Raw genomic sequence first — 26,686 nt, 5'->3', positions numbered from 1 at the left:
GCGCCGTGAGCAGCGTCTCCAGCTCATTGTGACCGTTTGAACAACTTTAAAGAGACTTTACCGTTCAAACCTCAGCACACAACGCCACTTGGGTGCTGAGTGGTAAAGTAAATGTAACTTGTCTCTGACGGTGCTTTTAAGAGCTTTGCTCTCTCCTTGTATGTATGCTCTCTCTCTCTCTCTCTCCTTCTAAACCGACCTATACACACATCCGATCTGTATTTAGAATACAGTTCATGTAACATAGTTAAATCTATATTCAGAGAGGCTGGACACATCTGGAAGCCATGCGGCCGAACGCCGAAGCAGAGACAAAGAATTCTCTTTGTCTGAAAATCCCTTGGTGTAATTCATGTGACGACCACCAGTGTGAGCTCCGGCCACATGGTGTCATTAACATAGACTCCATTTTGAATAACGCAAGTTAAACCCACCATTTTGAGTCTATTATTGCCACGCCTCCTCTCTCCCTCTCCTCCCATTCTGGCTCTAAATTCATAACGGCTCCGCCATCTTGTTTTGTAGTCAATCCGCCATTTTGAGAGTTTTTAGGCCTTGATTCCACGAATCATGATCGGCCGCCATCTTAGATGTGACGTCACCAAGTGACTGCGTCATCGCCACGCCCCCTTTCTTTTTCTCTCTCTCTCTCGCTCTCTCACACACACACACACACACACACACAGACACACCCACACAGACACAGAGACACATTGATAGACACAGACAGATACACACACACAGATACACATAGATGAATACATGTGTTTTTCTAAGTTGTGATAAGCGGCTGCTGTTGTTATCTTTGAAATATGGGAGTTTGTTAAAATGATGAATCATTAAATAACACTAACTTTATTTCACATGCATACACATAGACACACACACACAGAGAGACACTTTGACACAGACACACACACACACACCGAGACAGACATACATAGGTAGACCGCCGGTTTTACATGTATTGTCTGAATTGTGATAAGTGCTGCTGCTGTGTTTATCTTTGAAATATCGGAGCTTGTTAAAATGATGAATCATTGAATAACATTATAACTTTATTTCCCCTTTTTAATAAATGCTTTTGTAATTAAAGTATCTGTAGTCTGTGATTATTTGTGCATATGTATGTGATTGCAGCTGGATTATGATTGCCTGTGCTCGAACTTAGTAGCCTTCACTGTTAATTAAATAATTATTAATATTAAATATTGAGATTATTGATTTGACATTTATCATTATGAGACTGATATTTATAGATTGTATCGTTGGTCCCTGTAACCAGGGTGGTGCCCCGCAACAATAAGCAATGATTACAGATTTGTATTATTCTTAATTGATAATTTTATTGTTTTCATTAATTATTTTAACTATTATTAATGGATAACCGTATCATTTCTAATTAAATGTGTTACATTTCTTAATTAATAGCTTTATCATTTTTGATTATTTTTAAGAAATAATTGTTATTTTAATAATCATATTTCATGATTATTAATAATTAGCCAACGTCAATTCTACTCCTACTATTGCACAACAAAAATAATAAACTAAACAGCACTAAGTACTACAACTAAATAAATAGCTCCAACATTCCGGCCCCTAATTGTGCACTAAATCACAATTACTTTAATTTATCAAAGGAGCTATTCCCTCCACCCAATCTATGACTAGACAGTTCATGCATTAGCTTCAGTTCACTTTCTTCTTTATGATGTACCTGAAACAACAAAAGAGAGATATAGAGAAAAAGAGGGAGGGGGAGAGAGAGAAAGTCCATGGTGTCACATTCCTGCTTCCAACAGCAGGCAGAGCTTCGTCACAGGCCTCTCCAGAATGCTGGTCCTGGTCCGAAGGCGCACAGAGCGTACCAGGCCCTTTGCATCTGCTCTCACATCCAAGATTCTCCCCATCAGCCAAGATCGATGGGGAGATGGGGCTGCAGCGTCTGCAATGAGGACGATGTCTCCAGGAACGAGATTTCTCCTTGGTCTTGTCCATTTCTGTCTCTCTTGCATCATTGGTAAGTATTCAGCAATCCATCTCTTCCAAAACAGTTCTGCCATGTATTGTATTTGCTTCCACCTTTTCCTGATGTACAAATCATTGCGGTCAAACAGTCCTGGTGGCATGATTGGCTTCCCCTTTAACATCAGAATGTGGTTAGGTGTGAGTGCCTCCAGGTCGTCCGGGTCATCAGAGACTTTAGTGATGGGTCTGTCATTCAATATGGCCTCAGCCTCACAAAAAACAGTTTGGAGCCCTTCATCATCGAGAATTTGCTGTTTGAGAACTGAAGTCAGAACACTTTTCACAGAGCGAATCAGGCGCTCCCAAACACCACCATGATGGGAAGCTGCTGGTGTGTTAAAGCTCCATTTTATGCCATCCTGGACCAACGCTCTCTGAATTTTGCCATGATTTAAACCAGCCAGACTTTCCTTCAGCTCCCGGTTAGCTCCAACAAAGTTTGTGCCGTTATCAGACCTGATGGTGGAGATTGGGCCTCGTCTACAGATGAACCTCCGGACAGCATTTATACAGGAATCTGTATCCAACATATGTGCCACCTCCAAATGCACAGCACGGCTAGTCAGACAGGTGAAAAGCACTCCATACCTTTTAAGAAGACTTCTGCCTCTTTTAACCTCAATGGGCCCGAAATAGTCAACTCCAACATCTGTGAAAGGGGCTCTATCAGGCACCACTCTTTCCTCAGGCAAGTCCGCCATCTTCTGTTCAAGGAGTTTCCCTCTGTTGCGTCTGCAAACAACACAGTCAGATATAACTTTCCTTGCAGCAGAGTTTGCATTGATGATCCAGTACCTCTGCCGCAGCCTGGACAGCATGTAATTTCTTCCTGCATGTCCCAGTTGATGATGAATATGACGCAGAATCAGTACGGATACATGCAAATCTTTGGACAAAATGACTGGATGTTTGGACTCTGTTGGTAATGCTGATTTATCCAGCCGACCACCTACTCTGAGGATTCCATTATCCATCACCGGATCCAGTCTGTACAGAGGACTCCCTTTTGCAACAATTTTACAACCATTCTTCAATGAGGAAATTTCAGCTTTAAATTTGTGTTCTTGTACATACTGAATGACTGACTGTTCTGCTTTTTCCAGATCTTCAGGAGTCAAGATTTGTCCTTTGAGTGTGGCTTTAAAGCTCTGAATTTTCCTTTTCACTTCCTGCTCTTTTGGCTCCAGCTTGTCCTGGCTGAGATATTTAGAGGCACACAGCTCCTTTCTCTTCTGTCCCAATAACACAAGAGTTCTCTTGACCTTCAGCAACCAGGCAACAGACCTTTTTAGTCTCGTCCAGGATGAAAAGTAACAGAGCAGGCGATCTGTGGCACTTTCAGAATCCACAACAACAGAATTTACAGTCAACTCCCTTTTGACCTCTGGGTCATCTGCAGGAATAACATGAAGATCAGCATCCAATTTAGGCCAAACCTCCTTTGGCCCACAGAGAAACTTCGGCCCATTTATCCATCTCCTGCCTGTCAGGAAATTATCTGCCGTCATTCCTCTTGATGCATCATCTGCTGGATTCTCCTTAGAACAAACATATCTCCACTGATCAGTATCTGATGCTCCTCTGATGAAGGAGACTCTGTTTGCCACGAAAGTTTGAAATCGTCTGGTTTCATTACAGATGTATTTAAGAACAGTTGTGCTGTCGGTCCAGAAAACTGATTTTTCCAGCTTAAGTTGCAACTCCTTCTGAAGCATCTTGTCAACTCGAACTGCAAGAACTGCTGCTGTGAGTTCCAGTCGAGGAATTGTTGTCTGCTTGAGTGGAGCAACTCTGGCCTTTCCCAACAGAAATGAAACCTGAACGCTGTCATCCTTTTCCAGTCTCAAATAGGACACTGTTCCATATCCAACTTGGCTGGCGTCAGAGAAGTGGTGAAGCTGTGCAGTGGCAGGGTCTCCAAAGTCTCTGGGTTTCATACAGCGATCCACATTGAATTCAGCCACCTTCTGAAGATCCTCCAACCACTCAAACCACTTCTTGGAGAGAGAATGGGGGATAGCTTCATCCCACCCCAAGCTTCTCCTACAAAGCTCCTGTAACAACAGCTTGGCTGGAATGGTGAGTGGGGACAAAAAACCTAAGGGGTCATAAAGTGAGCTGACCACTGACAAAATACCTCTTCTTGTCTGTGGCTGTTCTTGCACTGAGGTTCTAAACTTGAATTTGTCAGTTTCAATGCACCACTGTAGCCCCAAAGCTCGATCCATCGGAAGCTGGTCCACATCCAAATCCAGCTCCATCACTTCCTTTGCTCTGCAGTCTTCAGCAATTGACAGCAGCACTGTTCGGCTGTTGCTGATCCATTTGGAAAGATTAAATCCTCCTTTGTGACAAAGCGCAGTCACATCCTTGACCACTTGCACTGCCACCTCCTCTGAGGCCACTGATTTCAAGCAATCATCGACATAAAAATTACACTTTACTGTATTGACCACTTCATGGGGGAAATGTTCGGCATTGTCATCTGCTGTTCTCCTCAATGCATAATTTGCACAGCTTGGTGACGACACAGCTCCAAACAAATGAACTTTCATGCGATGTTCCACTGGAGCCTGTGAAACGTCTCCCCCAGGCCACCAGAAAAAGCGGAGAAAGTTGATGTGCTTTTCAGAAACATGAACTTGGTGATACATTGCTTGGATGTCGGCCATTACTGCAACGGGCTCTTGTCTAAATCGAACAAGGACTCCAACTAGAGAGTTGGTAAAGTCAGGGCCCTGTAAAAGCTGACAGTTCAGTGACGTCCCTTTGTATGCTGCTCCACAGTCAAAAACAACTCGCAGCTTGCCTTTTCTGGGATGATAAACCCCGTGATGAGGGATATACCATACATTTCCATCACTCTGTTTAAGTTGATCAGAAGGCACCACTTCAGCATATCCTTGAGCCACCATGTTGTTTAAAAATGTGATGTACTCTCCTTTAAATTGACCATTCTTGGCAAACTTTCTTTTCAGGCTCTGGAGGCGCTGTTCTGCAACATGACGATTATTTGGCATGAGAGGGTTTTCCTGCCTGAAGGGTAAGTCAATGCAGTAATGGCTTCCAATTAACTTTGTGGTGTTATTCATAACATTCATAAACTTGACATCCTCTCTGGACATTTCAATCTGTTCATCTGATGACCTCTCATTAAAATCATGGTTAAACTGTTTAACCAGCATTTCTTGAAGATGTTCAACAGAGATCCGGTTGGATGTTACAACAGAGCAGTCACTTTTATTCTTGTTGCTCCCACCACGAAGTGGACCATTAATGACCCAACCGACCCTGGTTCTGACAGCATAAGGTCCTTCATCCTGGCTGTTTATGAGCTCCCAAGGCTCCATCACTTTTGGTGCATCAGTTCCAATGAGCAGATCAACACCTTCCTCAATGTCATGAAGTTGAACAGCCTTGAGATACGACCACTGATCAACGTCCTCTTGTCGTGGAATATTGAGTGATGAGACAGGCATGTTCTTTTGTGTTAAAACATCAGGTAACTCAATAAAGTCATTCATATTCAGACCAGACACTTCCAGACCTGACAACACATGAGCATTTACTATCTTCTTTTGACCCATTGTTCTTAACAGAATACTTGTCCTTTTACCTCTCACATTCAATTTTCTTGCCAAGTTCTCCGTACAAAATGTTCCTGAGCTCCCAGGATCCAAGAAAGCATACGTCTGCACAGTTTTGTTGCTCCTCTGACTCTTGACTTTGACTGCAACAATAGAAAAAATGGAGGCATCTTCCTGACCGGCCCCAATATGGCCACAGGTCTGAAACACTGCAGGTGAAACATTTGAAGAGCTCACAGACTGTTGATCAGAGGGTGTGGCTTTATCCTGACGCTCTATATGAAGGACACTTGGGTGCTTTTGGTGACACACGTTGCAATCCAAACGACTCCTGCAGTATTTGCTAGTGTGGCCTTTTTTCAGGCAACCAAAACAGATTCCTTTTTCTTTAATGAAATTAATCTTGTCCCTGTGTACTGTCATCTTGAACTGTGAGCATTGGTCCATTGAATGATTAACTTGTGAACAGAACAGGCAGTTGAGAGTGGAGGACTTGATCTTGTTTCCTGTATGTTGAGTTATGACTCCATCCTTTACTGTAGTGACGTTAGTAGCAAAGCTGCTTCCCTTTTTCCTTTGTTTGAAGTGACTAACAGTGGAAGCTTTGGAGTTGGTGAGCTGTGGGTCTTGAATGTTGCCAAAAACTGGATCTGAAGCAATTTTGACTTGTCTTTCAATGAAACCAACAAGATCAGCGAACATTGCTCTGTTACCTCTTCGTTCTTGCAGATCACAAGCAACATTTCTCCATCTTTCCCTTAACTTGTAAGGAAGTTTCACAATGATGCTCCTCATGTTAGATGGTAAGTCCAGCTCTTTCATGTTCAGCAGTTGCTCTGTTAAGTTTGAACATCCACGTAGAAACAAAGAGAATGATTGCAACCCTTTAATGTCCTCACTTTTTACAGGTGTCCAGGTAAGTATTTTTTCCATGTATGCAGCTGCAATTTTGTGTTCATTTCCAAAGTGCTCCGCAAGAAGACTCTTGGCTCGGTGGTATCCCTGCTCTGAAGGCAAGTGCTGACAACTGTGCACCAGGTCTTTTGGCTGCCCCCTGGTGTACTGTTCAAGAAAGTGCAAACAGTCACTCAAATTGTCTGTTTTCTCCTCCACTCCATTTTCAAAAGCTCTGATGAAAGACCTGTATTGGAGTGGGTCTCCATCAAAAACAGGGATATTCCTAGATGGGAGGTTAGAGCACAGATTTTGTTGGACAAGCAACGCAGCAATGTCATTTTGTCTTTGCATAATGTTCACAATGTCATTTTGATGGTTGTCAGTCAGAGCAGTTTGATGGTGAGCATGTCCCATTTGAGTTCCATTTACAGTTTGCATCACATGAACTGGAGCTTCAACTTTTAATGTCATTTCATCCATTTGTTTTTGTTTAGGCTTAACCACTGGTGGTTGGAGTTCAGGAGCAGACAAACCAAGAGCATGATCTTTTTTTTTTATTTTATCAGGCACAAAGGTGTTGGCATGGGGATTTAATTCACTCGCACCGTGAGAGTTGTTCCTTTCAAAATAAGAGTTCATGCCGTTTGAATGTTTTGAGCCACACTGTGAACGGATTTCCAAGACTTGAAGCTTTGCCTTTGTTGCTGCCAGTTCCGTTTCAAGCTCAAATTGTTCCTTTTCTCTCCTCAGTTTTTCCTGTTGCGCTTCTATTTGATGTTTCCTTTTTTGCGCAGCGATGCGCTCCACAAGCGCTGCCTTATCGGCCTCAGCTTTGATACGTGCAGATGATATTGATCAACTCCGTGATAGTCGGGAGTGTGATCTTAGCGAACTTGATTTTATACTTGCAACATTGGAGGCACTATCTTCAGGATGTATTCCATCAGCAACACATTGATTGTCAGGATCGTCTTTATTTGTTTCAACATATGGATGACCCGCCTCAAAGAGCCAGCCTTTTACGTTGTCAGTGAAATCACAAAACATTGTCATTTTTTCCAAGAAGTATTTGCTTTGCCTTTCAACTTCATCTTTGGGCAAAGGTAGACTCATAAAAGATGTATGGGTTTCATTTGCGTCTTGGTAACATTGCATGAACACAGCAAGCTCATTCTTTACTGAATCAACGTTTTGTATTGATGCCATCAACGCACTCATATGTTCCATGCATCTTTTAGCTTGTTTGCATTTTGCACTCCTTTTTTCCTGATACCTTATCACAATGTATTCCATTCCTTTAGAAGACATTTTAACAACTCTTTTTGATGACGGCTCTTCAGCCTCCGTTGCAGCAACATCAGACATTTTTCCGTTTCTTTTAATTGCTTTCTTTCCTTTTTTATTACACCAATGACAGTCCACAAGCGCACATAAGAGCAAGTTGCAACCACACGATGCTTATTGGTCCGCAGATCCTCTTCATCAAACAAACACACACTGCGGCCGGCTTTTTATGAATAAATGAATGCGCCGTGGCCGTGCGTAAAAGTAGACATGTAGCGATTCAACCATGCACTCATTGAACTCCATGTATTGTGAGATACTGTGTCAAACTCCACTCGTTTGGCCGTTTTCCATTACAGCTTTTTACAGTTATATCACATACCGGTTTCTTTGAGAAGGTTGAACGTCTTGTCGATCTGGGCCAGAAGCAGCATGCGCGCCGTGGCTGAGTCCAAAAGGTGATTAAACAATCTCTGCTTTCCATTCGTCCATAATGCGCACAATGCAACAAGTCCAGTGTTGAAGCTTATTTCCTTTGAGTCCAAGGGCAGGTTTTTTACTTATGTAGCAGCCGATTGTCAAACAGATAAACGTATCAAATCAAACTTCGAATTATACTAATCAAAGGGCCACTGTTGCACCATGGGTTGTGGTGTACGCGGATGGGAAAAACATAGTGTCCAAACAGATGTCCAGTTTCTGCGAAAAGCGTGGTTTATTTAACCAAACAGCGAGCAAACAAAGAACAAAGAAAATTCCTGTGCCTCTCCCGCTCCGGTAAAAAACCATTTGCCCACCCAGGTGCATGCTGGTCCCTTACCGACAGCCTACCTATATAACTTCAGGTGCCCCCCTACCGTGCCCAAATGAAACAAAACACAAATAATAAACAAGAAACACCTAAAGTAAACAAATAATAAACTAGAATACTAATAGAAATCTAATCATAATGAAATCAAGCAAATTGACTGAGAATAACCAAAAAACTAAATACTCACTAAACAAAATAATAAACTAAACAGCACTAAGTACTACAACTAAATAAATAGCTCCAACACCTATCCTGACTCCTCTTCCAGAAACAGGAGAAAAAATGGGTTCAACTCAAATGATACCCACCCCCCGAACCTGGCTGGGACATCCTCAACAGATCTTAAGACACGTTACAAGTGTAAGGGGTCAATTCTTAATACAGTTTTCGAGTTTTGGCAGTGTTATTTTTCCCGTTTTGCTGATATTTTAATTCATCCGACAGGACAGTGATTCCTATAGGCTGCGGGGATTTGGCGACGTCTATTAAGGGACACCGTAGCGCTCCCTCTCGCCCTCTCTCTCTCTCCACTGCCGGTCCTGTGTGTGTGAGTAAGTGCAGCGTGGCCGCAGCAGGTGCGGACACAAATTGTTTGTTGCGGTGAGTTTGCTGAAAGTAACTTTAATGTCAACGGAGATCACTCAGAAAACGTTCCGCAAATATTAACCTTTATTCCGTCCCTAGAGCCAGCGTACAGCTGTGTGCGTGAGGGTGAGACTGTATCAGCGTCGGCATAAATGCGCGCTGTAATCTTCAGTCATAAGAGTAATACTTGTAAGTAATGCGCCGGAACAATTAACAGATTCTTCACTATTGTGTGCGTGACATTAAGTTAAGTTCTCTTTTCCTGTTTTAGTAATTGCTCTCAAGACAATAAGGACGGCGTGGATCCCTGCTTTATTTTAAATGAATTAAATGTATGACATGATGTGTTTTATGATTGTCAATGTTTTCAAACATTTTGATAAACTGGTTTAAATTGTTTGAACTAACTACAACAAGTTTGTTTTATAGGGCTGCCTTATTTGACCTTATTTAAATTTAGTTTCTTTCTGATTTATTGGTTTGATTATTGTGCTTTTTGTTTTATTTTATTTTGTTCTATGGGAATGTGCAATATGGTTGACTGGTACGTATTAAATAAATTGTATATTTCTGAAATCACAGCCTCTTCTGCTGATGTTTTAATGTTCCTGACAGGACGGTGATTCTTATAGGCTGCAGGGAGTCGGCGAAGTCTATTTAGAGACCCCCTATCTCTTCCCTTCTCCCCCTCTCTCTCTCCCCCCACTGCCGGTCCTGTGTGTGTGAGGAAGTGTTGCGTGGGCCGAGCAGGGATGGATTTATAAAAGAGTGCGTAGGATTCTTACTAAAAGTGTGCTTATGCCCAAAAGCAGGAAATGGCGTAAGCCAAAGCTAATTCCGATTTATAAAACCGTGCGCACGCAAAACCTGAACTCCAAATCCGCTCTCCACACGCTCAATTTCTACTATAAATGGTCAATGCATAGCACGTCACGAATATTAAATTATGAAGCTGACCAATGGTTTTCCACCGCGAGTCCTGACGGAGGCACGGCATCAAGCGATGTGAAGAGGAAGTAAAACTTTCAGACACTGACATCGAGGTGTTTGTTAGTGAGATGGAGGTGAAGAGCGACTTATGGGACAGCTGTGATGTCACTAATAAAGGAAATACACTGATACTCTGCCGCTGCTGCTGTGGATAACACAATGTGTGAGAATAGAAATCGCTGAACCCTCGCTTCCTCCTCATCCTTCCATTCGCATGCACACATCGTCCAGAACCCCCCACCGGGGTCACGGTAGTATTTATCCATTTAGAGAATCGGACCGCTTCCCTCACATCAGTGGATCCTTGCCTCCACTCTGGGATCTTATTTGGAAAGTTTATTCATTTCTTGTAAGTGATCTCCTGTGCGCTCTGCCCGCTCTCTGTGCGCTCTGCGCCACTGCGCTCTCTGCGGTCTGCGCGCTCTGCTGAATTATGTTGAATTTCATTTAAAACAATAATAAACAGACAAATAAATTTACATGACAATTGTTTACAGTGCGGGAGTTACACTCCAACAGAACGCATCACACTCGCGCTGTGGGTTTTACGCGGTGTCATTGCCGCCGGTCTACGGGGAGTATGACGGAAGTTGCATGTGCGCAGGACATCAGCTCCTGTGGAAACACACGAGCAAAGCGATGACGGAAGCGACGCTGATGGGATCGGTCCCAGAATTTCCTTGTGGTTAACTCTTTAGATTTGGAAGGGTCGAACATCAAAGCAGCAAACACAAAAACCTGAAGGGAACAACCTAAACTTAACTACTGAAATTAATGGAACCAAAAGACATGTTCCTATCCTGACTCCTCTTCCAGAAACAGGAGAAAAAATGGGTTCAACTCAAATGATACCCACCCCCCGAACCTGGCTGGGACATCCTCAACAGATCTTAAGACACGTTACAAGTGTAAGGGGTCAATTCTTAATACAGTTTTCGAGTTTTGGCAGTGTTATTTTTCCCGTTTTGCTGATATTTTAATTCATCCGACAGGACAGTGATTCCTATAGGCTGCGGGGATTTGGCGACGTCTATTAAGGGACATCGTAGCGCTCCCTCTCGCCCTCTCTCTCTCTCCACTGCCGGTCCTGTGTGTGTGAGTAAGTGCAGCGTGGCCGCAGCAGGTGCGGACACAAATTGTTTGTTGCGGTGAGTTTGCTGAAAGTAACTTTAATGTCAACGGAGATCACTCAGAAAACGTTCCGCAAATATTAACCTTTATTCCGTCCCTAGAGCCAGCGTACAGCTGTGTGCGTGAGGGTGAGACTGTATCAGCGTCGGCATAAATGCGCGCTGTAATCTTCAGTCATAAGAGTAATACTTGTAAGTAATGCGCCGGAACAATTAACAGAGTCTTCACTATTGTGTGCGTGACATTAAGTTAAGTTGTCTTTTCCTGTTTTAGTAATTGCTCTCAAGACAATAAGGACGGCGTGGATCCCTGCTTTATTTTAAATGAATTAAAGGTATGACATAATGATGTGTTTTATGATTGTCAATGTTTTCAAACATTTTGATAAACTGGTTTAAATTGTGTGAACTAACTACAACAAGTTTGTTTTATAGGGCTGCCTTATTTGACCTTATTTAAATTTAGTTTCTTTCTGATTTATTGGTTTGATTATTGTGCATTTTGTTTTATTTTATTTTGTTCTATGGGAATGTGCAATATGGTTGACTGGTACGTATTAAATGAATTGTATATTTCTGAAATCACAGCCTCTTCTGCTGATGTTTTAATGTTCCTGACAGGACGGTGATTCTTATAGGCTGCAGGGAGTCGGCGAAGTCTATTTAGGGACCCCGTAACTCTTCCCTTCTCCCCCTCTCTCTCTCCCCCCACTGCCGGTCCTGTGTGTGTGAGGAAGTGTTGCGTGGGCCGAGCAGGGATGGATTTATAAAAGAGTGCGTAGGATTCTTACTAAAAGTGTGCTTATGCCCAAAAGCAGGAAATGGCGTAAGCCAAAGCTAATTCCGATTTATAAAACCGTGCGCACGCAAAACCTGAACTCCAAATCCGCTCTCCACACGCTCAATTTCTACTATAAATGGTCAATGCATAGCACGTCACGAATATTAAATTATGAAGCTGACCAATGGTTTTCCACCGCGAGTCCTGACGGAGGCACGGCATCAAGCGATGTGAAGAGGAAGTAAAACTTTCAGACACTGACATCGAGGTGTTTGTTAGTGAGATGGAGGTGAAGAGCGACTTATGGGACAGCTGTGATGTCACTAATAAAGGAAATACACTGATACTCTGCCGCTGCTGCTGTGGATAACACAATGTGTGAGAATAGAAATCGCTGAACCCTCGCTTCCTCCTCATCCTTCCATTCGCATGCACACATCGTCCAGAACCCCCCACCGGGGTCACGGTAGTATTTATCCATTTAGAGAATCGGACCGCTTCCCTCACATCAGTGGATCCTTGCCTCCACTCTGGGATCTTATTTGGAAAGTTTATTCATTTCTTGTAAGTGATCTCCTGTGCGCTCTGCCCGCTCTCTGTGCGCTCTGCGCCACTGCGCTCTCTGCGGTCTGCGCGCTCTGCTGAATTATGTTGAATTTCATTTAAAACAATAATAAACAGACAAATAAATTTACATGACAATTGTTTACAGTGCGGGAGTTACACTCCAACAGAACGCATCACACTCGCGCTGTGGGTTTTACGCGGTGTCATTGCCGCCGTTCTACGGGGAGTATGACGGAAGTTGCATGTGCGCAGGACATCAGCTCCTGTGGAAACACACGAGCAAAGCGATGACGGAAGCGACGCTGATGGGATCGGTCCCAGAATTTCCTTGTGGTTAACTCTTTAGATTTGGAAGGGTCGAACATCAAAGCAGCAAACACAAAAACCTGAAGGGAACAACCTAAACTTAACTACTGAAATTAATGGAACCAAAAGACATGTCCCTATCCTGACTCCTCTTCCAGAAACAGGAGAAAAAATGGGTTCAACTCAAATGATACCCACCCCCCGAACCTGGCTGGGACATCCTCAACAGATCTTAAGACACGTTACAAGTGTAAGGGGTCAATTCTTAATACAGTTTTCGAGTTTTGGCAGTGTTATTTTTCCCGTTTTGCTGATATTTTAATTCATCCGACAGGACAGTGATTCCTATAGGCTGCGGGGATTTGGCGACGTCTATTAAGGGACACCGTAGCGCTCCCTCTCGCCCTCTCTCTCTCTCCACTGCCGGTCCTGTGTGTGTGAGTAAGTGCAGCGTGGCCGCAGCAGGTGCGGACACAAATTGTTTGTTGCGGTGAGTTTGCTGAAAGTAACTTTAATGTCAACGGAGATCACTCAGAAAACGTTCCGCAAATATTAACCTTTATTCCGTCCCTAGAGCCAGCGTACAAATGTGTGCGTGAGGGTGAGACTGTATCAGCGTCGGCATAAATGCGCGCTGTAATCTTCAGTCATAAGAGTAATACTTGTAAGTAATGCGCCGGAACAATTAACAGAGTCTTCACTATTGTGTGCGTGACATTAAGTTAAGTTGTCTTTTCCTGTTTTAGTAATTGCTCTCAAGACAATAAGGACGGCGTGGATCCCTGCTTTATTTTAAATGAATTAAAGGTATGACATAATGATGTGTTTTATGATTGTCAATGTTTTCAAACATTTTGATAAACTGGTTTAAATTGTGTGAACTAACTACAACAAGTTTGTTTTATAGGGCTGCCTTATTTGACCTTATTTAAATTTAGTTTCTTTCTGATTTATTGGTTTGATTATTGTGCTTTTTGTTTTATTTTATTTTGTTCTATGGGAATGTGCAATATGGTTGACTGGTACGTATTAAATAAATTGTATATTTCTGAAATCACAGCCTCTTCTGCTGATGTTTTAATGTTCCTGACAGGACGGTGATTCTTATAGGCTGCAGGGAGTCGGCGAAGTCTATTTAGGGACCCCGTAACTCTTCCCTTCTCCCCCTCTCTCTCTCCCCCCACTGCCGGTCCTGTGTGTGTGAGGAAGTGTTGCGTGGGCCGAGCAGGGATGGATTTATAAAAGAGTGCGTAGGATTCTTACTAAAAGTGTGCTTATGCCCAAAAGCAGGAAATGGCGTAAGCCAAAGCTAATTCCGATTTATAAAACCGTGCGCACGCAAAACCTGAACTCCAAATCCGCTCTCCACACGCTCAATTTCTACTATAAATGGTCAATGCATAGCACGTCACGAATATTAAATTATGAAGCTGACCAATGGTTTTCCACCGCGAGTCCTGACGGAGGCACGGCATCAAGCGATGTGAAGAGGAAGTAAAACTTTCAGACACTGACATCGAGGTGTTTGTTAGTGAGATGGAGGTGAAGAGCGACTTATGGGACAGCTGTGATGTCACTAATAAAGGAAATACACTGATACTCTGCCGCTGCTGCTGTGGATAACACAATGTGTGAGAATAGAAATCGCTGAACCCTCGCTTACTCCTCATCCTTCCATTCGCATGCACACATCGTCCAGAACCCCCCACCGGGGTCACGGTAGTATTTATCCATTTAGAGAATCGGACCGCTTCCCTCACATCAGTGGATCCTTGCCTCCACTCTGGGATCTTATTTGGAAAGTTTATTCATTTCTTGTAAGTGATCTCCTGTGCGCTCTGCCCGCTCTCTGTGCGCTCTGCGCCACTGCGCTCTCTGCGGTCTGCGCGCTCTGCTGAATTATGTTGAATTTCATTTAAAACAATAATAAACAGACAAATAAATTTACATGACAATTGTTTACAGTGCGGGAGTTACACTCCAACAGAACGCATCACACTCGCGCTGTGGGTTTTACGCGGTGTCATTGCCGCCGGTCTACGGGGAGTATGACGGAAGTTGCATGTGCGCAGGACATCAGCTCCTGTGGAAACACACGAGCAAAGCGATGACGGAAGCGACGCTGATGGGATCGGTCCCAGAATTTCCTTGTGGTTAACTCTTTAGATTTGGAAGGGTCGAACATCAAAGCAGCAAACACAAAAACCTGAAGGGAACAACCTAAACTTAACTACTGAAATTAATGGAACCAAAAGACATGTTCCTATCCTGACTCCTCTTCCAGAAACAGGAGAAAAAATGGGTTCAACTCAAATGATACCCACCCCCCGAACCTGGCTGGGACATCCTCAACAGATCTTAAGACACGTTACAAGTGTAAGGGGTCAATTCTTAATACAGTTTTCGAGTTTTGGCAGTGTTATTTTTCCCGTTTTGCTGATATTTTAATTCATCCGACAGGACAGTGATTCCTATAGGCTGCGGGGATTTGGCGACGTCTATTAAGGGACATCGTAGCGCTCCCTCTCGCCCTCTCTCTCTCTCCACTGCCGGTCCTGTGTGTGTGAGTAAGTGCAGCGTGGCCGCAGCAGGTGCGGACACAAATTGTTTGTTGCGGTGAGTTTGCTGAAAGTAACTTTAATGTCAACGGAGATCACTCAGAAAACGTTCCGCAAATATTAACCTTTATTCCGTCCCTAGAGCCAGCGTACAGCTGTGTGCGTGAGGGTGAGACTGTATCAGCGTCGGCATAAATGCGCGCTGTAATCTTCAGTCATAAGAGTAATACTTGTAAGTAATGCGCCGGAACAATTAACAGAGTCTTCACTATTGTGTGCGTGACATTAAGTTAAGTTGTCTTTTCCTGTTTTAGTAATTGCTCTCAAGACAATAAGGACGGCGTGGATCCCTGCTTTATTTTAAATGAATTAAAGGTATGACATAATGATGTGTTTTATGATTGTCAATGTTTTCAAACATTTTGATAAACTGGTTTAAATTGTGTGAACTAACTACAACAAGTTTGTTTTATAGGGCTGCCTTATTTGACCTTATTTAAATTTAGTTTCTTTCTGATTTATTGGTTTGATTATTGTGCATTTTGTTTTATTTTATTTTGTTCTATGGGAATGTGCAATATGGTTGACTGGTACGTATTAAATGAATTGTATATTTCTGAAATCACAGCCTCTTCTGCTGATGTTTTAATGTTCCTGACAGGACGGTGATTCTTATAGGCTGCAGGGAGTCGGCGAAGTCTATTTAGGGACCCCGTAACTCTTCCCTTCTCCCCCTCTCTCTCTCCCCCCACTGCCGGTCCTGTGTGTGTGAGGAAGTGTTGCGTGGGCCGAGCAGGGATGGATTTATAAAAGAGTGCGTAGGATTCTTACTAAAAGTGTGCTTATGCCCAAAAGCAGGAAATGGCGTAAGCCAAAGCTAATTCCGATTTATAAAACCGTGCGCACGCAAAACCTGAACTCCAAATCCGCTCTCCACACGCTCAATTTCTACTATAAATGGTCAATGCATAGCACGTCACGAATATTAAATTATGAAGCTGACCAATGGTTTTCCACCGCGAGTCCTGACGGAGGCACGGCATCAAGCGATGTGAAGAGGAAGTAAAACTTTCAGACACTGACATCGAGGTGTTTGTTAGTGAGATGGAGGTGAAGAGCGACTTATGGGACAGCTGTGATGTCACTAATAAAGGAAATACACTGATACTCTGCCGCTGCTGCTGTGGATAACACAATGTGTGAGAATAGAAATCGCTGAACCCTCGCTTCCTCCTCATCCTTCCATTCGCATGCACACATCGTCCAGAACCCCCCACCGGGGTCACGGTAGTATTTATCCATTTAGAGAATCGGACCGCTTCCCTCACATCAGTGGATCCTTGCCTCCACTCTGGGATCTTATTTGGAAAGTTTATTCATTTCTTGTAAGTGATCTCCTGTGCGCTCTGCCCGCTCTCTGTGCGCTCTGCGCCACTGCGCTCTCTGCGGTCTGCGCGCTCTGCTGAATTATGTTGAATTTCATTTAAAACAATAATAAACAGACAAATAAATTTACATGACAATTGTTTACAGTGCGGGAGTTACACTCCAACAGAACGCATCACACTCGCGCTGTGGGTTTTACGCGGTGTCATTGCCGCCGGTCTACGGGGAGTATGACGGAAGTTGCATGTGCGCAGGACATCAGCTCCTGTGGAAACACACGAGCAAAGCGATGACGGAAGCGACGCTGATGGGATCGGTCCCAGAATTTCCTTGTGGTTAACTCTTTAGATTTGGAAGGGTCGAACATCAAAGCAGCAAACACAAAAACCTGAAGGGAACAACCTAAACTTAACTACTGAAATTAATGGAACCAAAAGACATGTTCCTATCCTGACTCCTCTTCCAGAAACAGGAGAAAAAATGGGTTCAACTCAAATGATACCCACCCCCCGAACCTGGCTGGGACATCCTCAACAGATCTTAAGACACGTTACAAGTGTAAGGGGTCAATTCTTAATACAGTTTTCGAGTTTTGGCAGTGTTATTTTTCCCGTTTTGCTGATATTTTAATTCATCCGACAGGACAGTGATTCCTATAGGCTGCGGGGATTTGGCGACGTCTATTAAGGGACATCGTAGCGCTCCCTCTCGCCCTCTCTCTCTCTCCACTGCCGGTCCTGTGTGTGTGAGTAAGTGCAGCGTGGCCGCAGCAGGTGCGGACACAAATTGTTTGTTGCGGTGAGTTTGCTGAAAGTAACTTTAATGTCAACGGAGATCACTCAGAAAACGTTCCGCAAATATTAACCTTTATTCCGTCCCTAGAGCCAGCGTACAGCTGTGTGCGTGAGGGTGAGACTGTATCAGCGTCGGCATAAATGCGCGCTGTAATCTTCAGTCATAAGAGTAATACTTGTAAGTAATGCGCCGGAACAATTAACAGAGTCTTCACTATTGTGTGCGTGACATTAAGTTAAGTTGTCTTTTCCTGTTTTAGTAATTGCTCTCAAGACAATAAGGACGGCGTGGATCCCTGCTTTATTTTAAATGAATTAAAGGTATGACATAATGATGTGTTTTATGATTGTCAATGTTTTCAAACATTTTGATAAACTGGTTTAAATTGTGTGAACTAACTACAACAAGTTTGTTTTATAGGGCTGCCTTATTTGACCTTATTTAAATTTAGTTTCTTTCTGATTTATTGGTTTGATTATTGTGCATTTTGTTTTATTTTATTTTGTTCTATGGGAATGTGCAATATGGTTGACTGGTACGTATTAAATGAATTGTATATTTCTGAAATCACAGCCTCTTCTGCTGATGTTTTAATGTTCCTGACAGGACGGTGATTCTTATAGGCTGCAGGGAGTCGGCGAAGTCTATTTAGGGACCCCGTAACTCTTCCCTTCTCCCCCTCTCTCTCTCCCCCCACTGCCGGTCCTGTGTGTGTGAGGAAGTGTTGCGTGGGCCGAGCAGGGATGGATTTATAAAAGAGTGCGTAGGATTCTTACTAAAAGTGTGCTTATGCCCAAAAGCAGGAAATGGCGTAAGCCAAAGCTAATTCCGATTTATAAAACCGTGCGCACGCAAAACCTGAACTCCAAATCCGCTCTCCACACGCTCAATTTCTACTATAAATGGTCAATGCATAGCACGTCACGAATATTAAATTATGAAGCTGACCAATGGTTTTCCACCGCGAGTCCTGACGGAGGCACGGCATCAAGCGATGTGAAGAGGAAGTAAAACTTTCAGACACTGACATCGAGGTGTTTGTTAGTGAGATGGAGGTGAAGAGCGACTTATGGGACAGCTGTGATGTCACTAATAAAGGAAATACACTGATACTCTGCCGCTGCTGCTGTGGATAACACAATGTGTGAGAATAGAAATCGCTGAACCCTCGCTTCCTCCTCATCCTTCCATTCGCATGCACACATCGTCCAGAACCCCCCACCGGGGTCACGGTAGTATTTATCCATTTAGAGAATCGGACCGCTTCCCTCACATCAGTGGATCCTTGCCTCCACTCTGGGATCTTATTTGGAAAGTTTATTCATTTCTTGTAAGTGATCTCCTGTGCGCTCTGCCCGCTCTCTGTGCGCTCTGCGCCACTGCGCTCTCTGCGGTCTGCGCGCTCTGCTGAATTATGTTGAATTTCATTTAAAACAATAATAAACAGACAAATAAATTTACATGACAATTGTTTAGAGTGCGGGAGTTACACTCCAACAGAACGCATCACACTCGCGCTGTGGGTTTTACGCGGTGTCATTGCCGCCGTTCTACGGGGAGTATGACGGAAGTTGCATGTGCGCAGGACATCAGCTCCTGTGGAAACACACGAGCAAAGCGATGACGGAAGCGACGCTGATGGGATCGGTCCCAGAATTTCCTTGTGGTTAACTCTTTAGATTTGGAAGGGTCGAACATCAAAGCAGCAAACACAAAAACCTGAAGGGAACAACCTAAACTTAACTACTGAAATTAATGGAACCAAAAGACATGTTCCTATCCTGACTCCTCTTCCAGAAACAGGAGAAAAAATGGGTTCAACTCAAATGATACCCACCCCCCGAACCTGGCTGGGACATCCTCAACAGATCTTAAGACACGTTACAAGTGTAAGGGGTCAATTCTTAATACAGTTTTCGAGTTTTGGCAGTGTTATTTTTCCCGTTTTGCTGATATTTTAATTCATCCGACAGGACAGTGATTCCTATAGGCTGCGGGGATTTGGCGACGTCTATTAAGGGACACCGTAGCGCTCCCTCTCGCCCTCTCTCTCTCTCCACTGCCGGTCCTGTGTGTGTGAGTAAGTGCAGCGTGGCCGCAGCAGGTGCGGACACAAATTGTTTGTTGCGGTGAGTTTGCTGAAAGTAACTTTAATGTCAACGGAGATCACTCAGAAAACGTTCCGCAAATATTAACCTTTATTCCGTCCCTAGAGCCAGCGTACAAATGTGTGCGTGAGGGTGAGACTGTATCAGCGTCGGCATAAATGCGCGCTGTAATCTTCAGTCATAAGAGTAATACTTGTAAGTAATGCGCCGGAACAATTAACAGAGTCTTCACTATTGTGTGCGTGACATTAAGTTAAGTTGTCTTTTCCTGTTTTAGTAATTGCTCTCAAGACAATAAGGACGGCGTGGATCCCTGCTTTATTTTAAATGAATTAAAGGTATGACATAATGATGTGTTTTATGATTGTCAATGTTTTCAAACATTTTGATAAACTGGTTTAAATTGTGTGAACTAACTACAACAAGTTTGTTTTATAGGGCTGCCTTATTTGACCTTATTTAAATTTAGTTTCTTTCTGATTTATTGGTTTGATTATTGTGCTTTTTGTTTTATTTTATTTTGTTCTATGGGAATGTGCAATATGGTTGACTGGTACGTATTAAATAAATTGTATATTTCTGAAATCACAGCCTCTTCTGCTGATGTTTTAATGTTCCTGACAGGACGGTGATTCTTATAGGCTGCAGGGAGTCGGCGAAGTCTATTTAGGGACCCCGTAACTCTTCCCTTCTCCCCCTCTCTCTCTCCCCCCACTGCCGGTCCTGTGTGTGTGAGGAAGTGTTGCGTGGGCCGAGCAGGGATGGATTTATAAAAGAGTGCGTAGGATTCTTACTAAAAGTGTGCTTATGCCCAAAAGCAGGAAATGGCGTAAGCCAAAGCTAATTCCGATTTATAAAACCGTGCGCACGCAAAACCTGAACTCCAAATCCGCTCTCCACACGCTCAATTTCTACTATAAATGGTCAATGCATAGCACGTCACGAATATTAAATTATGAAGCTGACCAATGGTTTTCCACCGCGAGTCCTGACGGAGGCACGGCATCAAGCGATGTGAAGAGGAAGTAAAACTTTCAGACACTGACATCGAGGTGTTTGTTAGTGAGATGGAGGTGAAGAGCGACTTATGGGACAGCTGTGATGTCACTAATAAAGGAAATACACTGATACTCTGCCGCTGCTGCTGTGGATAACACAATGTGTGAGAATAGAAATCGCTGAACCCTCGCTTACTCCTCATCCTTCCATTCGCATGCACACATCGTCCAGAACCCCCCACCGGGGTCACGGTAGTATTTATCCATTTAGAGAATCGGACCGCTTCCCTCACATCAGTGGATCCTTGCCTCCACTCTGGGATCTTATTTGGAAAGTTTATTCATTTCTTGTAAGTGATCTCCTGTGCGCTCTGCCCGCTCTCTGTGCGCTCTGCGCCACTGCGCTCTCTGCGGTCTGCGCGCTCTGCTGAATTATGTTGAATTTCATTTAAAACAATAATAAACAGACAAATAAATTTACATGACAATTGTTTACAGTGCGGGAGTTACACTCCAACAGAACGCATCACACTCGCGCTGTGGGTTTTACGCGGTGTCATTGCCGCCGGTCTACGGGGAGTATGACGGAAGTTGCATGTGCGCAGGACATCAGCTCCTGTGGAAACACACGAGCAAAGCGATGACGGAAGCGACGCTGATGGGATCGGTCCCAGAATTTCCTTGTGGTTAACTCTTTAGATTTGGAAGGGTCGAACATCAAAGCAGCAAACACAAAAACCTGAAGGGAACAACCTAAACTTAACTACTGAAATTAATGGAACCAAAAGACATGTTCCTATCCTGACTCCTCTTCCAGAAACAGGAGAAAAAATGGGTTCAACTCAAATGATACCCACCCCCCGAACCTGGCTGGGACATCCTCAACAGATCTTAAGACACGTTACAAGTGTAAGGGGTCAATTCTTAATACAGTTTTCGAGTTTTGGCAGTGTTATTTTTCCCGTTTTGCTGATATTTTAATTCATCCGACAGGACAGTGATTCCTATAGGCTGCGGGGATTTGGCGACGTCTATTAAGGGACATCGTAGCGCTCCCTCTCGCCCTCTCTCTCTCTCCACTGCCGGTCCTGTGTGTGTGAGTAAGTGCAGCGTGGCCGCAGCAGGTGCGGACACAAATTGTTTGTTGCGGTGAGTTTGCTGAAAGTAACTTTAATGTCAACGGAGATCACTCAGAAAACGTTCCGCAAATATTAACCTTTATTCCGTCCCTAGAGCCAGCGTACAGCTGTGTGCGTGAGGGTGAGACTGTATCAGCGTCGGCATAAATGCGCGCTGTAATCTTCAGTCATAAGAGTAATACTTGTAAGTAATGCGCCGGAACAATTAACAGAGTCTTCACTATTGTGTGCGTGACATTAAGTTAAGTTGTCTTTTCCTGTTTTAGTAATTGCTCTCAAGACAATAAGGACGGCGTGGATCCCTGCTTTATTTTAAATGAATTAAAGGTATGACATAATGATGTGTTTTATGATTGTCAATGTTTTCAAACATTTTGATAAACTGGTTTAAATTGTGTGAACTAACTACAACAAGTTTGTTTTATAGGGCTGCCTTATTTGACCTTATTTAAATTTAGTTTCTTTCTGATTTATTGGTTTGATTATTGTGCATTTTGTTTTATTTTATTTTGTTCTATGGGAATGTGCAATATGGTTGACTGGTACGTATTAAATGAATTGTATATTTCTGAAATCACAGCCTCTTCTGCTGATGTTTTAATGTTCCTGACAGGACGGTGATTCTTATAGGCTGCAGGGAGTCGGCGAAGTCTATTTAGGGACCCCGTAACTCTTCCCTTCTCCCCCTCTCTCTCTCCCCCCACTGCCGGTCCTGTGTGTGTGAGGAAGTGTTGCGTGGGCCGAGCAGGGATGGATTTATAAAAGAGTGCGTAGGATTCTTACTAAAAGTGTGCTTATGCCCAAAAGCAGGAAATGGCGTAAGCCAAAGCTAATTCCGATTTATAAAACCGTGCGCACGCAAAACCTGAACTCCAAATCCGCTCTCCACACGCTCAATTTCTACTATAAATGGTCAATGCATAGCACGTCACGAATATTAAATTATGAAGCTGACCAATGGTTTTCCACCGCGAGTCCTGACGGAGGCACGGCATCAAGCGATGTGAAGAGGAAGTAAAACTTTCAGACACTGACATCGAGGTGTTTGTTAGTGAGATGGAGGTGAAGAGCGACTTATGGGACAGCTGTGATGTCACTAATAAAGGAAATACACTGATACTCTGCCGCTGCTGCTGTGGATAACACAATGTGTGAGAATAGAAATCGCTGAACCCTCGCTTCCTCCTCATCCTTCCATTCGCATGCACACATCGTCCAGAACCCCCCACCGGGGTCACGGTAGTATTTATCCATTTAGAGAATCGGACCGCTTCCCTCACATCAGTGGATCCTTGCCTCCACTCTGGGATCTTATTTGGAAAGTTTATTCATTTCTTGTAAGTGATCTCCTGTGCGCTCTGCCCGCTCTCTGTGCGCTCTGCGCCACTGCGCTCTCTGCGGTCTGCGCGCTCTGCTGAATTATGTTGAATTTCATTTAAAACAATAATAAACAGACAAATAAATTTACATGACAATTGTTTACAGTGCGGGAGTTACACTCCAACAGAACGCATCACACTCGCGCTGTGGGTTTTACGCGGTGTCATTGCCGCCGTTCTACGGGGAGTATGACGGAATTTGCATGTGCGCAGGACATCAGCTCCTGTGGAAACACACGAGCAAAGCGATGACGGAAGCGACGCTGATGGGATCGGTCCCAGAATTTCCTTGTGGTTAACTCTTTAGATTTGGAAGGGTCGAACATCAAAGCAGCAAACACAAAAACCTGAAGGGAACAACCTAAACTTAACTACTGAAATTAATGGAACCAAAAGACATGTTCCTATCCTGACTCCTCTTCCAGAAACAGGAGAAAAAATGGGTTCAACTCAAATGATACCCACCCCCCGAACCTGGCTGGGACATCCTCAACAGATCTTAAGACACGTTACAAGTGTAAGGGGTCAATTCTTAATACAGTTTTCGAGTTTTGGCAGTGTTATTTTTCCCGTTTTGCTGATATTTTAATTCATCCGACAGGACAGTGATTCCTATAGGCTGCGGGGATTTGGCGACGTCTATTAAGGGACACCGTAGCGCTCCCTCTCGCCCTCTCTCTCTCTCCACTGCCGGTCCTGTGTGTGTGAGTAAGTGCAGCGTGGCCGCAGCAGGTGCGGACACAAATTGTTTGTTGCGGTGAGTTTGCTGAAAGTAACTTTAATGTCAACGGAGATCACTCAGAAAACGTTCCGCAAATATTAACCTTTATTCCGTCCCTAGAGCCAGCGTACAAATGTGTGCGTGAGGGTGAGACTGTATCAGCGTCGGCATAAATGCGCGCTGTAATCTTCAGTCATAAGAGTAATACTTGTAAGTAATGCGCCGGAACAATTAACAGAGTCTTCACTATTGTGTGCGTGACATTAAGTTAAGTTGTCTTTTCCTGTTTTAGTAATTGCTCTCAAGACAATAAGGACGGCGTGGATCCCTGCTTTATTTTAAATGAATTAAAGGTATGACATAATGATGTGTTTTATGATTGTCAATGTTTTCAAACATTTTGATAAACTGGTTTAAATTGTGTGAACTAACTACAACAAGTTTGTTTTATAGGGCTGCCTTATTTGACCTTATTTAAATTTAGTTTCTTTCTGATTTATTGGTTTGATTATTGTGCTTTTTGTTTTATTTTATTTTGTTCTATGGGAATGTGCAATATGGTTGACTGGTACGTATTAAATAAATTGTATATTTCTGAAATCACAGCCTCTTCTGCTGATGTTTTAATGTTCCTGACAGGACGGTGATTCTTATAGGCTGCAGGGAGTCGGCGAAGTCTATTTAGGGACCCCGTAACTCTTCCCTTCTCCCCCTCTCTCTCTCCCCCCACTGCCGGTCCTGTGTGTGTGAGGAAGTGTTGCGTGGGCCGAGCAGGGATGGATTTATAAAAGAGTGCGTAGGATTCTTACTAAAAGTGTGCTTATGCCCAAAAGCAGGAAATGGCGTAAGCCAAAGCTAATTCCGATTTATAAAACCGTGCGCACGCAAAACCTGAACTCCAAATCCGCTCTCCACACGCTCAATTTCTACTATAAATGGTCAATGCATAGCACGTCACGAATATTAAATTATGAAGCTGACCAATGGTTTTCCACCGCGAGTCCTGACGGAGGCACGGCATCAAGCGATGTGAAGAGGAAGTAAAACTTTCAGACACTGACATCGAGGTGTTTGTTAGTGAGATGGAGGTGAAGAGCGACTTATGGGACAGCTGTGATGTCACTAATAAAGGAAATACACTGATACTCTGCCGCTGCTGCTGTGGATAACACAATGTGTGAGAATAGAAATCGCTGAACCCTCGCTTACTCCTCATCCTTCCATTCGCATGCACACATCGTCCAGAACCCCCCACCGGGGTCACGGTAGTATTTATCCATTTAGAGAATCGGACCGCTTCCCTCACATCAGTGGATCCTTGCCTCCACTCTGGGATCTTATTTGGAAAGTTTATTCATTTCTTGTAAGTGATCTCCTGTGCGCTCTGCCCGCTCTCTGTGCGCTCTGCGCCACTGCGCTCTCTGCGGTCTGCGCGCTCTGCTGAATTATGTTGAATTTCATTTAAAACAATAATAAACAGACAAATAAATTTACATGACAATTGTTTACAGTGCGGGAGTTACACTCCAACAGAACGCATCACACTCGCGCTGTGGGTTTTACGCGGTGTCATTGCCGCCGGTCTACGGGGAGTATGACGGAAGTTGCATGTGCGCAGGACATCAGCTCCTGTGGAAACACACGAGCAAAGCGATGACGGAAGCGACGCTGATGGGATCGGTCCCAGAATTTCCTTGTGGTTAACTCTTTAGATTTGGAAGGGTCGAACATCAAAGCAGCAAACACAAAAACCTGAAGGGAACAACCTAAACTTAACTACTGAAATTAATGGAACCAAAAGACATGTTCCTATCCTGACTCCTCTTCCAGAAACAGGAGAAAAAATGGGTTCAACTCAAATGATACCCACCCCCCGAACCTGGCTGGGACATCCTCAACAGATCTTAAGACACGTTACAAGTGTAAGGGGTCAATTCTTAATACAGTTTTCGAGTTTTGGCAGTGTTATTTTTCCCGTTTTGCTGATATTTTAATTCATCCGACAGGACAGTGATTCCTATAGGCTGCGGGGATTTGGCGACGTCTATTAAGGGACATCGTAGCGCTCCCTCTCGCCCTCTCTCTCTCTCCACTGCCGGTCCTGTGTGTGTGAGTAAGTGCAGCGTGGCCGCAGCAGGTGCGGACACAAATTGTTTGTTGCGGTGAGTTTGCTGAAAGTAACTTTAATGTCAACGGAGATCACTCAGAAAACGTTCCGCAAATATTAACCTTTATTCCGTCCCTAGAGCCAGCGTACAGCTGTGTGCGTGAGGGTGAGACTGTATCAGCGTCGGCATAAATGCGCGCTGTAATCTTCAGTCATAAGAGTAATACTTGTAAGTAATGCGCCGGAACAATTAACAGAGTCTTCACTATTGTGTGCGTGACATTAAGTTAAGTTGTCTTTTCCTGTTTTAGTAATTGCTCTCAAGACAATAAGGACGGCGTGGATCCCTGCTTTATTTTAAATGAATTAAAGGTATGACATAATGATGTGTTTTATGATTGTCAATGTTTTCAAACATTTTGATAAACTGGTTTAAATTGTGTGAACTAACTACAACAAGTTTGTTTTATAGGGCTGCCTTATTTGACCTTATTTAAATTTAGTTTCTTTCTGATTTATTGGTTTG

The 26,686-nt window shown here is 43.6% G+C and overlaps 1 protein-coding gene across 1 annotated transcript; it reads right to left on the bottom strand.

The window, feature by feature from the left end:
• Positions 1 to 1,784: 1,784 nt before the first annotated feature.
• On the bottom strand, positions 1,785 to 4,627 carry LOC128436338 (uncharacterized). The gene has a single exon (XM_053418121.1). The coding sequence runs from the start codon at positions 4,584 to 4,586 to the stop codon at positions 1,785 to 1,787; it is 2,802 nt and encodes a 933-aa protein (XP_053274096.1). The 5' UTR covers positions 4,587 to 4,627.
• Positions 4,628 to 26,686: the final 22,059 nt, after the last annotated feature.

This window comes from Pleuronectes platessa, unplaced genomic scaffold, assembly GCF_947347685.1.
Source record: "Pleuronectes platessa unplaced genomic scaffold, fPlePla1.1 scaffold_38, whole genome shotgun sequence".
NCBI classification, from domain to species: Eukaryota; Metazoa; Chordata; class Actinopteri; order Pleuronectiformes; family Pleuronectidae; genus Pleuronectes; species Pleuronectes platessa.
The sequence above is the reverse complement of the archived record's forward strand: the minus strand, read 5'-3'. Positions and strand labels throughout refer to the sequence as shown.

Coding starts and splice junctions, on each gene's coding strand:
- LOC128436338 (XM_053418121.1), bottom strand. CDS start 4,586: ATGAAAGTTCATTTGTTTGGAGCTGTGTCGTCACCAAGCTGTGCAAAT.